This window comes from Lynx rufus, unplaced genomic scaffold (assembly GCF_022079265.1).
Source record: "Lynx rufus isolate CCGP_SWC_20201006 ecotype Redwood Valley unplaced genomic scaffold, mLynRuf1.p SCAF_18, whole genome shotgun sequence".
NCBI classification, from domain to species: Eukaryota; Metazoa; Chordata; class Mammalia; order Carnivora; family Felidae; genus Lynx; species Lynx rufus.
In genome coordinates, this window is record NW_025814832.1 from 41,459,754 (window position 1) to 41,475,885 (window position 16,132).

The following is a 16,132-nucleotide window of genomic DNA, read 5'->3' on the forward strand; positions in this document are numbered from 1 at the left end:
CCATACTAGACTCTAACCCTAACTCCAACCCCAACCCTAACCCTGACCCTAACCTTAACCTTAACCTAAGCCTCATACTTTTTGATCTGTGTGTTGGATACTTCGGTGTGTCCACTTCTGTGAAAATTGTGGAGGTATATGCTTAGGATTTGTATACTTTTCTCTGTGTAGGTTATTCTATAGCAAAAAAAAAAAAAATTTTTTTTAAGGAAATAAAAAAAAAAAGCCGTTGTCCTCAGCGCCTTCGCTGCCTCCTAAGAAAAGGCAGTCTGTGGCCCCAGACTCAACGTCTTGAAGATGCTTTTCACAGCATTGAGCAGTTGTTGGCCTTTGAGTGTGTGCCTGTCCTTGACAATGAACACACCTGCTTTCTTACCGCTGCTGCTTCTCCCTGGGCCGGTGCCGGGCTTAGCTACAAATTGCCCGCTGTTGTGCAGTGACAGGTACTCAACAGTCAGGCCCCATGGCTGGCTCCACAGCGTCTCCCTCCCACAGTTGGACTGAGAGGACCCCACGCTGCCCAAGTCCCAGGACGTAGGGCAGCAGAGACATAAGCAGCTACAGCAGGGACATAAGCACCTGCGCCTAAGCTGGGAGCCCTCTGCTCACGTCTGCCTTGTATCCTAATCAGTCCCTGGACACATGCTCTCTGGTCTTCACGTACAGACCCGTCGGTGGGCCCATGGATGTCGGAGATGAAGGCTCTATTTCTCATCATCATCTGCAGCGAGGTGTCGTCACGCGACTCAGTTCTGGCCAAGAGAATGTACATGGAGTAGTCTGCACAATTCTGGAAATTGCCCTAAAGAGGAGAGTGCTCTTTTCCCTCTGTTCTTTCCTGTTACTTGGGATATGGCCTGGAAGGGCTGCGTTCCAGCAGCCATATTGTGCCGTGGAACAAAGTCATGCTCGAGGATAATAAGAGAGCGACAAGACAGGGGAGGCTGGGTCCTCGCTGTCATCTTTGCCCCCTGGAGCACCCTGCTGGCTGTGGGCTGACTCCCTCAGGGCATTTAACACGAGGGAGAAATGAGCTTCTACCCTATTCGGGCCGATGACACTTGGGGTTTTTCCATTCCTGTCAACTCAACTTAATCCTAAGTAATACTCAGGGCTTCTGACTTGATCTTTGGCCTGAGTTCCTGCCCAGCGTGAGGAGCAGGGTCCTGGCTTGCTCCCCCCGTGGACTGGAGTGCTGCCTCCACCCCATCTCGGCGGCTGGACCCTGCCAACTGCACCCCATCCGTGCTGCCTGCAGGATTTTGTGTTGCTGGGCTTGCCTGTTGCCTGGGTGGACTACAGCCCATCATTCCAGTTGCTTTTCTGGGGTAAGCCCTGCTTCCCTCTCATTCTTTTACCCTTGGATCCTTCCTGTGCCTAACAGGCTGGCCGCTTTCTGGAAAACTACAGCAGGGCCAGTGCCTATAATACCTTCCCCCGTGGACAGTCCAGGAGCAGCCAGTTTCTGAGACATAAAAACAATGGTAAGGTCATTCGTTTATTCATTCAGCAGATGAGTGCCTATCATAGGCCCTGGGATCACAACGGTAAGTGAGATGAGGTCGAGAGGCAGGCCTAGCATGGTGGGTACAAGCACAGGCTGTAGAGTGAGAATATCAGACACAGCCATCCAAGGCACTGGAACTGATCACAAGCATTTTCAGTGGTTTCCTTTAAGAATATGTCCATGGCCTTGGCCGTGTGTGCAAGCCCGTATGAGTCACTACACCTGTCTGGTCCTCAGCTTATCTGAACACGACATGGCTGAACTGGATGATGTTTAAGACTCTGTGCAGGTCTGTCCTCCTATGGTAGTCTTGCAAAAACAAAACAAAACAAAGCACCCAAATCTTGATCTGATCAAACCCCTAGATTCAACTACAGGAAATACAGAAAACAGAGCAATGCGTGAAGCCACGTCATGGGTTTGCAATCACAAAAACCCAGACTGAGAACAATCTGCAGGATACACGACACGCCTTCTCCGGTGATAAATCGCAAGCAAAAAGAGAAAGCTGGAGGAGGAACCTGGGGATTCAAAGAGATTCAAGAGACATCAACCAGTCACATCTGAGCGCATCTGATCCCAATCTTGATTGGATCAAACTGTTCGAAGTGTTTTTTGACCGGACACCATTGGAGATTTGAACACTGGCTGAATACGGGACGATGTTAAAGAACTGTTGTTTCAAGAAAGATACTAGTGATTGACAAAGCGCAGAGACGCAGCCAGCAGCAGGGGCCTATTATGAAATAGGGCCGGGGAGTAGGGGAGAAGAGACTGCCGGGAGTCTTACCCCCAGCTCGGCCATTAGCTCACTTGAGTCCCTTCCTCTCCCCAGGCCTCGGTTTCCCCATCTGGGGAATGAAGCAGGTGGACCCAGTGTTTAACCTTGGCTTCCTTTTGCTTTGTCTTCACATGGGCAGCCCTGGAGCCTTTACTCGGTGCCGGTGCCGTATCAACCCCACCCTGTGGCCACAGCAGCATAAAAGCAGCAGGAAGGCCGGAAGGCCAGAACCGCTGGCTCCTGCAGAACCTAGAAGAGGCCACCGCCCTGGGGCAACTCGCTTGAAGGATCAAGCTTCAGGATCCCAGGCAGGCTGGTCCAGTCCTGAGGGAAAGGATGAACTTCACTTCCTCACGAACCATGGGCAAGAGTTATCTGCTCACTGGGATGCTTTGGCCTTGTTCTGATAACTGGGCGTTCTGGTGAGTTCTCTTGGCCTGCATCCTGCTCTGGTCAAGCTGCTCAGGACTCCAGCTGAGGTGGGGTACCGCTGCCTCTAACACACTCCTATGGACACACATGAACAATGCCACCGCATTGCTACAGGTCACGTGCCCCTCGATTCCTCGTGCTGGCCTCTGTTAAAGGCCATACTTTCATCACTATGAACGTATCAGTCTTAACACGGAACCTCACGCAGTGCAAATGCTTAGCAAATAAATAGGGAAGATTTCCTTCCTGGACCATCAGAGACGCTTAAAATTCTCTGGAAGCATCAGGAACTTTATCTCCAGGAGGATAAGCTGAAATACTCATCGCCTGCTACCAACACCAACTAGTTTCACACATGAATTAAATAATACCCCAGCCCCAAAGAGAAAGAAAGACAATTCTGTTATAATGAGCAGTAAGAGCAGGCATCTGGGTGGCTCAGTTGGTTGAGCCTCCAACTTCGGCTCGGGTCACCATCTTGTGGTTCATAGGTTCAAGCCCCGCATCGAGCTCTGTGTTGACAGCTCAGAGCCTAGAGTCTGCTTCAGATTCTGTGTCTCCCTCTCTCTGCTCCTCCCCTACTCTCTCTCTCTCTCTCTCTGTCAAAAATAAATACACATTAAATTTATTTGTTTAATGTTAATAAATAATGTTTATTTATTTTTGAGAGAGAGAGAGAGAGAGAGCAGGGGAGGGGCAGAAAGAGAGACAGGGAGAGAGGGAGAATCCTAAGCAGGATCCGTGTCAGAGCCTGACACAGGACTCAATCCCATGAACTGTGAGATCATGACCTGATCTGAAACCAAGAGTCAGATGCTTACGTGAGTGAGCCACCCGGGTGCCCCTGACCATTTCTTTCTTTCTTTCTTTTTTTGAATGTATTTATTGTTTAATTTACATCCAAGTTAGTTAGCATGGTGCAACAATGATTTCAGGAGTAGATTCCTTAATTCCTTTTATCCATTTAGCCCATCCCCCCTCCCACAACCACCCCTGTAACCCTCAGTTTGTTCTCCATATTTATGAGTCTCTTCTGTTTTGTCCCCCTCCCTGTTTTTAGATTATTTTTGTTTCCCTTCCCTTATGTTCATCTGTTTTGTCTCTTAAAGTCTTCATATGAGTGAAGTCGTATGATTTTTGTCTTTCTCTTCACTTAGCATAATACCCTCCAGTTCCATCCACATAGTTGCAAATGGCAAGATTTCATTCTTTTTGACTGCCGAGTAATACTCCATTGTATACCCCGTCTTCGTTATCCATGCATCCATCGATGGACATTTGGGCTCTTTCCATACTTTGGCTATCGTTGATAGTGCTGCTGTAAAGATTGGGGTGCATGTGTCCCTGTGAAACAGCACACCTGTATCCCTTGGATAAATACCTAGTAATGCAATGGCTGGGTCTAGGGTAGTTCTATTTTTAATTTTTTGAGGACCCTCCATACTGTTTCCCAGAGTGGCTGCCCCAGCTTGCACTCCCACCAACAATGCGAAAGAGATCCTCTTTCTCCGCATCCTCGCCAACATCTATTGTTGCCTGAGTTGTAACATTAAAAAAAAAAAAAATCAAAAACTGGTAAAAAATGAGCAGTAACAGCTACACCCACCATGTTAGTATCAAACCCGGTTTCAAATCCTTGCTCTGCCTCCCACTAGCTCTGTGACTTCGGGCGAGTCACTTAACCTCTCTGCAGCGGATTTCACAAGAGTGCTGTGAAGGTGAAATTGTTCACTGCTTACGGTGTTTGGCATCATGCCCCACACGCTGGGAAGGCTCAGCCTGTGTTAGCAACAGTTCTTACTGGGAATCCTCCGTGGTGGCCTCCCATGGGTGCTCCCCATCTCCTCCCCACCCCGAATTCCACCTTGTCTCCTTTCTCTCGCCCTTGTAAAAAATCTTTTCGGTGCTTCATTCTTTAGCTTAGTTGGCTGATGGAATCTTGTCGTGTTTTATAGTTGGTGGGGTTTCAGGCAAGGCGGAAAGCCAATAGAGAGGCTACTCCAGGCCTAGGTCTTCCAGAGGCACCTTGAGAATCGCAACTTGCTGGGGCCATCTCCAACTACTCCGTATCAGCCCTGCAGATAACTCACGTGGAGCTATGGCTACCCCCCCACCTCCCCAGGAGGGGAGCACACTGGAGGGACTTCTTAGTTGTGGGTGCCCGGCGACTCACGCTTCCTGTATGTGGGCCGCTGCTTCCCCCTAGTGGCCACTGGATAGATTGCACAGCGAGTTGGCCTGAGGACAACGATGTGGGAGAAGTACCTCCCCCCCCCCCCCCCCCGCCTCCCCCGGGGAAGGGGGGGGTTCTCAACCATGACAGACCTGTAACTCCCTTCTCATAAAATGTATTGTGTGTAACTATAGTATACCTTATTCAGATATTGGCCTACACTGAACGACGTATTTCTAAAAATACGATTTGATAATCTTTGACGTACGTATATACCCATGAAACCGCCATCACAATCAAGATAGTTAATATCTCTTCGCTCCCCAAAGTTTTCTTGTGCCCTTCAGTAACCCCTCCCTCCGCCCCTTTCTGCTCCCCCATTCCCAAGCAACTACTGGTCTACTTTCTGTCATTATAGATTGGTTGACATTTTCTAGAGTTTCTTATCAATGGAACCGTGCAGTATCTACTTTTCTTTCTCCTCCTCTTCTTCCTCGTCCTCCTCCTTCTCCTCCTTCTCTCCTCTCCCTTCCTCTCCTTCTCTTTCTTCTTCTTTTTTTGGTCTGACTTCTTTCCCTCAGCATAATCACTTTGAAATTTATCCATTGCATGGACCAGTAGTATATTCCTTTTTATTACTAGGTAGTATTTCCATTGTATGAATGTACTGCCATTTGTCCATTCAGAATGTTGGTACTTTTAAAAATCAGTCTACTGCCCTAAATATAATAGGAACTGAGAGAAAGAAATAAAACAATAGGTAAATCCCATGTAAATGCTCAGACATGATCGCCCCGGAACATACAATGATGTAGTCAGATAGTTCACCTATACATACAGTTACATGGACCCGCTTCTTTGCCGGAGGCTTTGGTTTGGCTCCAAAGGCCAGCGGTTGACCCCTCCACACAGGAGGGGACGATGCTGTGTGGCCTGTCGCGTGGGGCCCGAGACTGAGCAGGAGAGGTGGACACAGGCAGATGTCAGCTCCGTGGAAAGATTTCTCACAGGGCTGACCATCAGGGAGGCATGGCCAGTCTCATACGCTAAGGTCCATATTTGATTTCTCAAAGGTGTGTTTGTATTGTACTTACCTTGCATTTCCGAGCGCAATACGGGGGCTTTCTGTTGGCACTTTTCTGAACCGAGACTTAAGACTTATTTCCTGCCCTCTGCTCTAAAGGCCAGTAGCAGGCATTGGCACATCTCTATCCTGCTGGGAGCCTGTCTCAGGACGGAATAGACTTTTATGGAAGAAAGTGTTTAGTGGTGCTTTTGAGGCAACAAGACTTTAGAAACTTCTACTACAGAGGCGCCTGGGTGGCTCAGTCAATTAAGCATCGGGCTCACATCATGATCTCATGGTTTCGTGAGTTCAAGCCCCGAGTTGGGCTCTGTGCTGGCAGCATGGAGCCTGCTTGGGATTCTCTCTCTCTCTCTCTCTCTCTCTCTCTCTCTCTCTCTCTTCCTCCTCCTCCTCCTCCTCTGCTCACTCTGTCTCTCTCAAAATAAATAAACTTAAAAAAAAAGAAACTTCTAAAAATAAAGCCTTCAGTTATACTTACCTTCTTGGATAATCTATCCACCATGTTATTATTAAAGGAGTCTGTTGTTTGGTGGTAACCCTTGACTTCAGACTGGCTTGTTCTTGCAAGGAACCCATTCCAGAAACTGAAGAATTTCCTTTAACCAGCTCTAATGCTACAGAGAAGTATCAAAGTCCATAGCAAGTATGGTGGGACGTATAATATGCGAGGTCTCTAGTCTTTGTTTCTTTTTCTTTTCTCCTCCTCCTCCTCCTCCTCCTCCTCCTTCTTCTTCTTCTTTTGAAAGAGAGAGAGCGAGAGCGCATGTATGCACCCATGCATGTGAGTAGGGGAGGAGCAGAGAGAGAGAGAGAAGGAGAGAGAATCTTAAGCAATCTCCACATCCAGCGTGGAGCCCAATGCGGGGCTCGATTTCGCGGTTCGTGAGATCATGACCTGAGCCGAAATCAAGGGTCGGACGCTTAACTGACTGAGCCACCCAGACCCCCTCTAGTCTTTGTTTCTTGATTCTGTTTTTAATACGTCACCCACATGTTCCCCCCCCCCCACCGCCCCCGAAGTCCCTTAAATATCTTAATGCTTCCATTCTTATTCTTTGCTTCTTGTTGTTTGCCTTGGAAATGTTTTCCTTCTATTTTTTTCTAACTTCTCGTTGCATGATCAGTCCGTTTGTTTTGCTTTGTTTGAAGGAAAGCAGTTAAGACTACACATTTGCTTCTAAATACATTTTGATTAAGTTTCAGAAATGGCCTATGTTCCTTCATTCTCATCGTTTTAGAAACCTGTTATTCCAGATTTTAATTTGCCTTTGACCTAATAATTATGCAGGGGGGAAAAGTATGTGCGTGTTTCTTTGAAAGTCATAAGAAATTGGGTGGTTTCTTTTACACTGTAGCCTGAGTGTGGAGCCTATAGAATTCCTCCTTTGTGGAGAGCTTGACGTATTATTTGTAGCCTAGTTTAGAGTCAAATTGTGTAAATATTCGTGAAGTATTTGAGAAGGTGTGTATTCTGTGGGATAAAGTACAAGCCCGATAATAAAGCCAAAAATTCAGTCTTCTAAATATATGGTTTGAATATATTCCAAAGACAGTGGTGGACCATCTCTGGTGTCTCCGTGCCTGTTTGAGTCTATAAGCTCTGTGGTCTGTACTCATTCTCTTTGGTCTCATTGTTTTCCACATGCCTTTCCGCTCTGCACTTGGAGAGCTTTTCAAGTGTGTGGCTCCAGCCTCGAGGAACTTTTCTGTGCTGTGGACTCTGCTCTTTGCGCCTTCAATGCAGATCTCATTCCCGGCACTGGATTTGGGTTCCTTGCATTCTGCATTTCGGCAAGCTGTATCCATCTTTCTCATATTTTATGGAGAACTCAAAGCAGACGTTTCCTTACAGTGTCCTGTTTTCTAGAGCAGTTTATTTCCAGAAGCATCCTCTTCCAGCATTGCCCTGAGAACTGGCAAGAGAAGTCCCCAAGTGGGCCCTGTGCTTCAGAGTTCCCCACAACAGGGGCGCCCGGGAGGCTCAGTTGGTGAAGCCTCCGACTTGGGCTCAGGTCGTGATCTCGCGGGTCGTGGGTTCAAGCCCCGCGTCGGGCTCTGTGCTGACATCTCGGAGCCTGGAGCCTGCTTCGGATTCTGTGTCTCCCTCTCTCTCTCTGCCCCTCCCCCGCTCGTGCTCTGTCTCTCTCTCAAAAATGAATAAACCTTAAAAAAATTAGAAAATAGAGTACCCCCGACAAAATAATCAAATTTATTAAGGACCGCACAATGCCTCTGGCGCTCAGCACTCGCACAGCAGGACCTAACCCTAAACATCCGTGCTCTTCAACAATGTTCAGGCCCCAGGGAGATGCTTCACATCTGACCCTATATTGATGGGGAGAAAAATGCATCAGCTTCGAAAAGTTTAACGAAAGCTTGATGGGCCCCTGCTAGGTACTATCTCGGAGGGCAGAGAGATTTTCAGCAGAGAAGGACTTAGGTAAGAAAAAAGACAAATTAACTTGCCAGATCTTTCCTCTCCGCCGGAATGCAACAGATTAAACACAATGAAAGGGCATTTTCTAGTCGTGCTGACTATAGTTTCTTGTTTGCATCTTCTTATTCGTGGTTCTGGGGGTACTACACATGAATTAGGACGGCATTTGCATCCGTTGTAAATGGAAACTGAGGACATTTTTGCGACATTACATAAGCCATGTTACACATATTCAAATTTGCATGTATATCTAGGCTTTAGACATAACGATACTGATTCTTTACACAGGCAGCGAGATGGACACTGAATGCTAGAATTATGAATTTTAACATTTTTATTTAAAAACTCGGGGCGCCTGGGTGGCTCAGTCGGTTAAGCGTCCGACTTCGGCTCAGGTCATGATCTTGCAGTTTGTGGGTTCAGGCCCCGCATCGGGCTCTGTGCTGACAGCTGAGAGCCTGGAGCCTGTTTCAGATTCTGTGTCTCCCTCTCTCTCTGGCCCTTCCCCTCTCGAGCTCTGTCTCTCTCAGTCTCTCTCAAAAATAAATAAACATTAGAAAAATTTAAAAAATAAATAAAAAAATAAAAACGTACTTATTTTCGGGGGGGGGGTGCCTGACTGGCTCAATTGGTAAACATTAAACATTTGAAAAATAAACATTTTTTAAAAATTAGAAGAAAAAGAACATGTGACTCTTGATCGCAGGGTCACGAGTTCGAGCCCCATGTTGTGGTTAAATTTACTAAAAATAAATATATAAATAAATAAGTAATAAAAAGTTACTTATTTATAAATCAAATTTTAAATTAAATGTATAATTTAAATACAATTTAAGTTAAACTTTAAAATTAAGTTATTTAATAAAATTTAATTAAGGTTTTAGAGAGTATAATGATACACAGTATTTGGACTTATGTATATTTGATATAAAAATTTGATATTCAGTAATTCTAATCTTTATTTTGCCTTCTGCATTATTAGATACTTTTCAATGTTTAAAAAAAACCCTAACTTTTTGGAAAAACACTGGAAAATTTTTTCATAAAAAATTGTCACAAAAAATTAATAAAAAATGAATATATTTACATTTTTGTTCTTTGAATATAATTGTTTTTAATCCTTAAGTAAATTTTAAAATCTTTTTTTTTTAAGAGGAAGTGTGTGAGCGGAGGGGGGCAGAGAGAGAGAGAGAGAGAGAGAGAGAGAGAGAGAGAATCTTAAGCAGCCTCCAGGCTCAGTGCTGAGCCCCAAGCAGGACTCCATCCCAGGACCCTGGGATCATGACCTGAGCTGAAATCAAGAATTGGGTGCTCAACCGACTGAACCACCCAGGCACCCCTAAGATCTTGATTATCCTAACATAATTAGGGGCGCCTGGGTGGCTCAGTTGTTGAAGCATCCGACTCTTGGTTTCCCCTCGTGTCATGACCTCACAGTTCTTGAGTTCAAGCCCCGCATCAGGCTCTGTGCTGACAGTGAAGAACCTGCTTGGGATTCTCTCTCTCTCCTTCTCTCTCTGCCCCTCTCCCACTCGCTCTCTCTGTCTCTGTCTCTCTCTCTCTCTCTCAAAATAAATAAATAAACTTAAAAAAAATAACATGATTAGCGATTTTGCTGAAAGGAAGAGAAGAAAAATCCCATGGGATATTCATCATCATTTATGAATGAGGTATACGTTTCTTACTCATCCCAACATCGTCAGCCCAAGCTGCAATGTCCTTGGGAAGAAAAGTCTGGAGGCAGAAGGTACAGGGCAGCACTGCCCACTTAAAGGCTCTTCCTGCTACCTTCTTTCTGCCAGCCCCTACCATCCTGTTGCAGAGGGTAGTGTAGCCACCGGTAATAAAACTTTCCTTTGCCTCCTTTCTGTACAGCAGGTGGAAGTATGCTTCGGACTTCTTTGGTGACTAGTGACACTAGGATGTGTGAGCTTCACGGGGAGGTGACAGATTGTTGGGTCACCGCTTCACAGGTGGTTAACCCCACGCTCCCTCCTATGCAGGCCTCTCTTGGTTGCAGTTGACAGAAACTCACCTCGAACTTATTGGCGCAGGAAGGGACATTTATTGAATTGCAGGATTGCGGTAAGGGCAAGACTGTGTTTGGGTCCCGGAAAGGGTGGACTCTAGGATTGGAATCCTGTCTGGACTCTGCTCCCTCTTCAAGGAAGCTTATGCTGTCAGATGGGCTGTGTCCACATGATTCCAAACTGTCGGCCTCTGGCCTCACTCCTGAAGGCTTCCCCTGTAAAGCTGAGCTGTTCCACTTAATTTCTATTCAAAATATAGTGGTGGGGGCCATAGGCACACCCTGTCACCCGGAGCACAGTGTCCTGTGACTGGCACTCTCCACTACAACCCCATGGGGGAAGGAGTTCCCCCAAAGGTGGTACCACCCACCAAAGGGAAGGGAGGTGAGGAGGCAGAACAACCAGGACCCTCTGTGCTGCCCCACCCAGGGGCCTTCATGACAGCGATCACCAGTCAGTGCTTCCAGACCCATCTGTACTTTCTGCGGGAAGCTTGCATGGGCCTCCGTTTGCATGGTTTGGACCCAAGTATGTCCAGGAGAATGATGACGTCACAGAACTGCGGTTCCAGAAGGCAGGGTGGCCCAGCGCTCCCACCTTCTTTAGAACATGGGGAGCTGCGACCTAGGCGGGGCTAGAGTATAGTTCATGAGGAAGAGACTCTTCGTTCTGCTGATTCTTGAGGAAAGCCCTGGCTGTCTGGGACCTGGGGTCAGAGAGGGATAGGAGAGAGGTAAGCTTCGGAAGGGGAGGTGAGAATGCATCTACCAGAGACACCGTATTCCCCATGGAGACCCCAAGGGGGTACTTCATGGGCAGAGAGAGAGAGCTCACCTGCTTCCCAAGGCTCAGTGACCCCTGGCAAGTCTCGGAAGGAACCTCCTGAGTCAGGGTGGAGCAGGGTTGCATGGGACACACTCATACTAAAAAATTATTTGTTGTTTGTCTGAAATTCTAATGTAGTTGGGCATCCTGTAAAATTTTCTTTACTACATCTGGCAACACCAGGGGGAGGGAGAGAAGCAAAAGAATGTTCACAAGCTCAGGCTGGTACGGAGTGAGGTTAGAAGACATCTGTGAGGAAACAAGGCCATTAGGGCAGCCATCTTGCCCAAGCAGAAGCTTCCTGACTCTGCAGCCTGTGGGTGGAGGAACCTAGGCCTTTGCTCTCAGGAACATACACCTACTCTCAGGGCAACGATACACACGCACACAGTGACAGAAATAGCCCCATTCTGTGTTTTCATGGCATTGATAGTTTTTTTTCCAATGTTTATTTATTTTTGAGAGAGAGAGAGAGAGAGAGAGAGAGACAGAGTGTGAGCGGCAGAGGGGTAGAGAGAGAGGGAGACACAGAACCCAAAGCAGGCTCCAGGCTCCGAGCTGTCAGCACAGAGCCCGATGCTGGGCCTGAACCCATGAACCACGAGATCATGACCTGAGCCGAAGTTGGATGCTTAACCGACTGAGCCAGCCCAGGTGCCCCATCCAGTTCTTCACCAAGCTTCCCACCACCTTAGATTTAATATCCATTGATGATTCTTGCCCAAACTAATCTATGATGGCTGCAGAGTGATGATTTTCCAACCTCATGACCACCTCCACGTTTCTCACTCACCATCTTATTGTCAGGAAGAGCTCCAACCCCATCGCCGTTATGTATCTGTTTGTCTATTTATTACTATTAAGGACTCAGGGATTCCTATGTCTTTCACTAGATTATAATGTGTCACTATCATAATTTTTTTCAAAGACGCTCTAGGCCCAAGGTGGGGTGCTAACTCATGACCCTGAAATCAAGAGTCGCTTGCTCCACCCACTGAGCCGGCCAAGCTCCCCTGTCACTATCTTTATTTGTGTTGATGGCCAAAATGTCCCAGACTACCTTAGAAACCATTCTGTATTAATTCTGTAGCTATGACACCAAAAGCGTAAGCAACAAAAGAAAAGGTAGAGAAAACGGTCTTCATCATCATTGAATTCTTTTGTTTCTAAGAATACCATCAAGAAAGTGAAAGGCAACCCACAGAATGCAAGAAAATATTTGCAAGCCATGTATCTGATAAAGACTTTTTTATTTTTATTTTTTTTAATTTATTGTCTTTAATTTTATTTTTTATTTGTTAAGAGTTACATCCAAATTAGTTAGCATCTAGTGCAACAATGATTTCAGGAGTAGATTCCTTAGTGCCCCTTAGCCATTTAGCCCATCCCCCCTCCCACACCCCCTCCAGTAACCCTGTTTGCTCTCTATATTTATGAGTCTCTTCTGTTTTGTCCCCCTCCCTGTTTTTAGATTATTTTTGTTTCCCTTCCCTTATGTTCATCTGTTTTGTCTCTTAAAGTCCTCATATGAGTGAAATCATATGATGTTTGTCTTTCTCTGACTAATTTCACTTAGCATAATACCCTCCAGTTCCACCCATGTAGTTGCAAATGGCAAGATTTCATTCTTTTTGATTGCCGAGTAATACTTCATTGTATATATATACCACACCTTCTTTATCCATTCATCCATCGATGGGCATTTGGGCTCTTTCCATACTTTGGCTATTGTTGATAGTGCTGCTATAAACATGGGGGCGCATGTGTCCCTTCAAAACAGCACACCTGTACCCCTTGGATAAATGCCTAGTAGTACAATTGCTGGGTTGTAAGGTAGTTCTATTTTTAGTTTTTTGAGGAAACTCCATCCTGTTTTCCAGAGTGACTGCACCAGCTTGCATTCCCATCTGATAAAGAATTTTTACAACTCAATAAAGAAGGACAAATAACCCAACTAGAAAATGGGCAAAAGATCTGAATACTGAATTTCCCCAAAGATATGCAAATGGCCAAAGAGCACATGGAAAGATGCTCAGCGTCATTAGCCACCAGGAAAATGCAGATCCAAACTACCATGTGTACGACTTGGCACCCATTAGGAGAGCTTTGATCAGAAAGACAGTTAATAACAAGTGTTAGCAGGGGAGGGGGGCCGGTGGGCTCCGTTGGTATAGAGCATGGTGACTCTCAACATCAGGGTCATGGGCAGAACCTACTTTAAAAAAAAAGAGTAAATTGAATTAAAAAAACAAACAAGCGTTGGGGCACCTGGGTGACTCAGTCAGTTGAGCCTCTTGATATCAGCTCAGGTCATGATCTCACAGTTTGTGGGCTCAAGCCCCACATTGGGCTCTGCGTTGACAGGAGCCTGCTTGGGATTCTCCCTCTCTCCCTCTCTCTCTGCCCCTCCCTAGCTTTTGTGCACCCCCCCCCTCTCAAAATAACTAAATAAACTTTATAATTTTTTTTTTAAAGTAACCAGTGTCAGTAAGGATGTGGAAAAGCCGATGGCAATGTAAAATGGTACAGCCACTTTGAAGTCAGGCAGTTGCTCCAAAGTTGAAACTTGAAGTTACTCTATGGCTCAGCAGTTCCATTCCTTGGCGTATATGCCCGAAGGAATGAAAACATTTGTCCACACGAACACTTGTGCGTGAATGTTCGCAGCACCGTCATTCATAATAGCCCCAAAGTAGCCCCAAAGTCTATAAAACGATCAATAGAGAGACAAAAGAAGGATTCATCACAAGGAATGAGATCCCAGTGGCTGCCACAACATGAGTAAATCTTGAAAACATTGTTAAGCGGAAGAAGCCGGGCTCAATGGCCACCTATGGTGTGACTGTTTGTGTGCAGTGTCCAGGTTAGGTAAATCTAGAGAAATGGAAAGTAGGCTTGTGGTGGGCAGGGGTTGGAGGAGGGGTGGATTAGTGACAGCTAATGGGTATGGGGTTTCCTGCTGGGTTGATGAAAATGTTTTTTGTTTGTTTTTTTTTTTTTTTAATTTTTTTTTCAACGTTTATTTATTTTTGGGACAGAGAGAGACAGAGCGTGAACGGGGGAGGGGCAGAGAGAGAGGGAGACACAGAATCAGAAACAGGCTCCAGGCTCTGAGCCATCAGCCCAGAGCCCGACGCGGGGCTCGAGCTCATGGACCGCGAGATCGTGACCTGGCTGAAGTCGGACGCTTAACCGACTGCGCCACCCAGGCACCCCGATGAAAATGTTTTAAAATTGACCGCGGTCATAGTCGCACAGCTCTGCAAACACACTATTGAGCTGTACACTTTAAATTAAGTGATTGTGTGGTATGTGAATTATGTACTGGGAATTTTATCTCAATAAAGCTGTTACCAAGAAAGTGTTCCAGATTTGGCCAGTGGGTGCCCCTCTGAGCTGGCTCTCATGTCCATTTGACATGCCCCAATCCATATTTTGAGCAGTTTCTTACTTTCTAGCACAAGATAATTCATACTTATTTTATACCCTTTCCTACTCCAGCCTAGGAATCAACCTTTGTCCCAGAAGTCTTGCTTCCTATTTGGGGGGTAATGCAAAACCAAGATTTAGGCATTTATCATTTCCTTTAATCATCATGACAACCCTAGTAAGTCGGTATTGGCATATCTTCATTTTACAAATGAGGCCCAGGGAGGTAAAGTATATTGCCCAAGGTCACACAGCAGCCCAACCTTTGAAAGCAGGCGATGTGACTCCAGAGTCCCCGCCCCTTGCACCTCCCCCTACACACACACACACACACACACACACACACACACACACAGTGTGAAAGTGAAGTTTATTTCTTCAACAAGGTCACTTTTACTTGAGTGATACCAGTTTTGAGTGGAAACAAAGGTGTAGAGCTTATAAGACAGCCTCTCAGGAATTGCACAAGGCAGGGTATACCCTTGGGAAAAGTCACATATCATGCGTCTGGGAGCGTGGGGTTGAGGGCAGATCAACACCCAGTGGCCTGGCCCTTCCTACGAGAGCACATGTTCAAATCCACACACACAAGTACCAGTAAAGTCCAGTTCTCATCAATCTCCTTTGCCAGCCTCACTCCCCACCCCTGTACCCAAATGCTGCCCATAGCCAGGTGTCCTTTACAAGAGTGAGAATGGCTAAAAGAGGAGAAAACCTGTAGATGAAAGGAGATCAGCCTCAGTTTTTCACTGTTGACCCCGGGCAATGGCTACATGGAGATTCATGATATTATTCTCTCTTATTTTGTAAATGTTTGAAAGTTTCTGTAGTAAAAAAAAAAAAAGTATAAAATGGTGAGAGGAAAGAGAAATAGCCAGGCGGGGAGCCGTGAGTGAGCCAGGACATTTGGCTGCTCTCTCCAGATTCCTCAGGTGCTCAGAGGAGACCAGCAGCACGTCTGGGAGATCCTCGGGACCACAGGCCCTCAGCTGCACCTTCTCCCCTCCGAAGATGATGAGGACGCTACTCATGTCCTTGGTCAGCTGCCTCGTTGCCATAAATGAGGCCAAGCTCATCAATCGCTGTGACTTGGCCAGAGTGCTGCACAAGGAGGATCTGGATGGGTTTGAGGGCTACTCGCTGAGTGACTGTGAGTGCCGCTTTCTCACACTCCCGCCCACCCCCCCCATTCCTCTTCTGCTCCTGGTCACCCCCTATGTGGCCATCTTTCCATCATTCATCTTTCGAAGCCAAGTTCAAAAAGCAGCCCTCCCCGAGAAGCCCCTCCCAACATTCTATATTCCTTCCACAATTATTAACTGAGCACTTACTATGTACCAGGAACTATTTTGGGGGCTGGGGACAGAGACATCAACAAAGCCCCTTCCTTCACAGTGTTTGCCTTCTAGGGGGAGAGGCGAGTCCCAAACA

At 46.4% G+C, this 16,132-nt stretch overlaps 1 protein-coding gene across 1 annotated transcript in view; it reads left to right on the forward strand.

Moving 5' to 3' along the window:
• GOSR2 (golgi SNAP receptor complex member 2) overlaps nt 1-16,132 on the forward strand; it is a 68,542-nt gene that overhangs the window by 48,555 nt on the left and 3,855 nt on the right. The window contains exon 4 of the mRNA XM_047081705.1: nt 15,625-15,851. Coding sequence (XP_046937661.1) covers nt 15,625-15,851 — 227 coding nt within the window. The remainder of the gene's footprint in view (nt 1-15,624; nt 15,852-16,132) is intronic.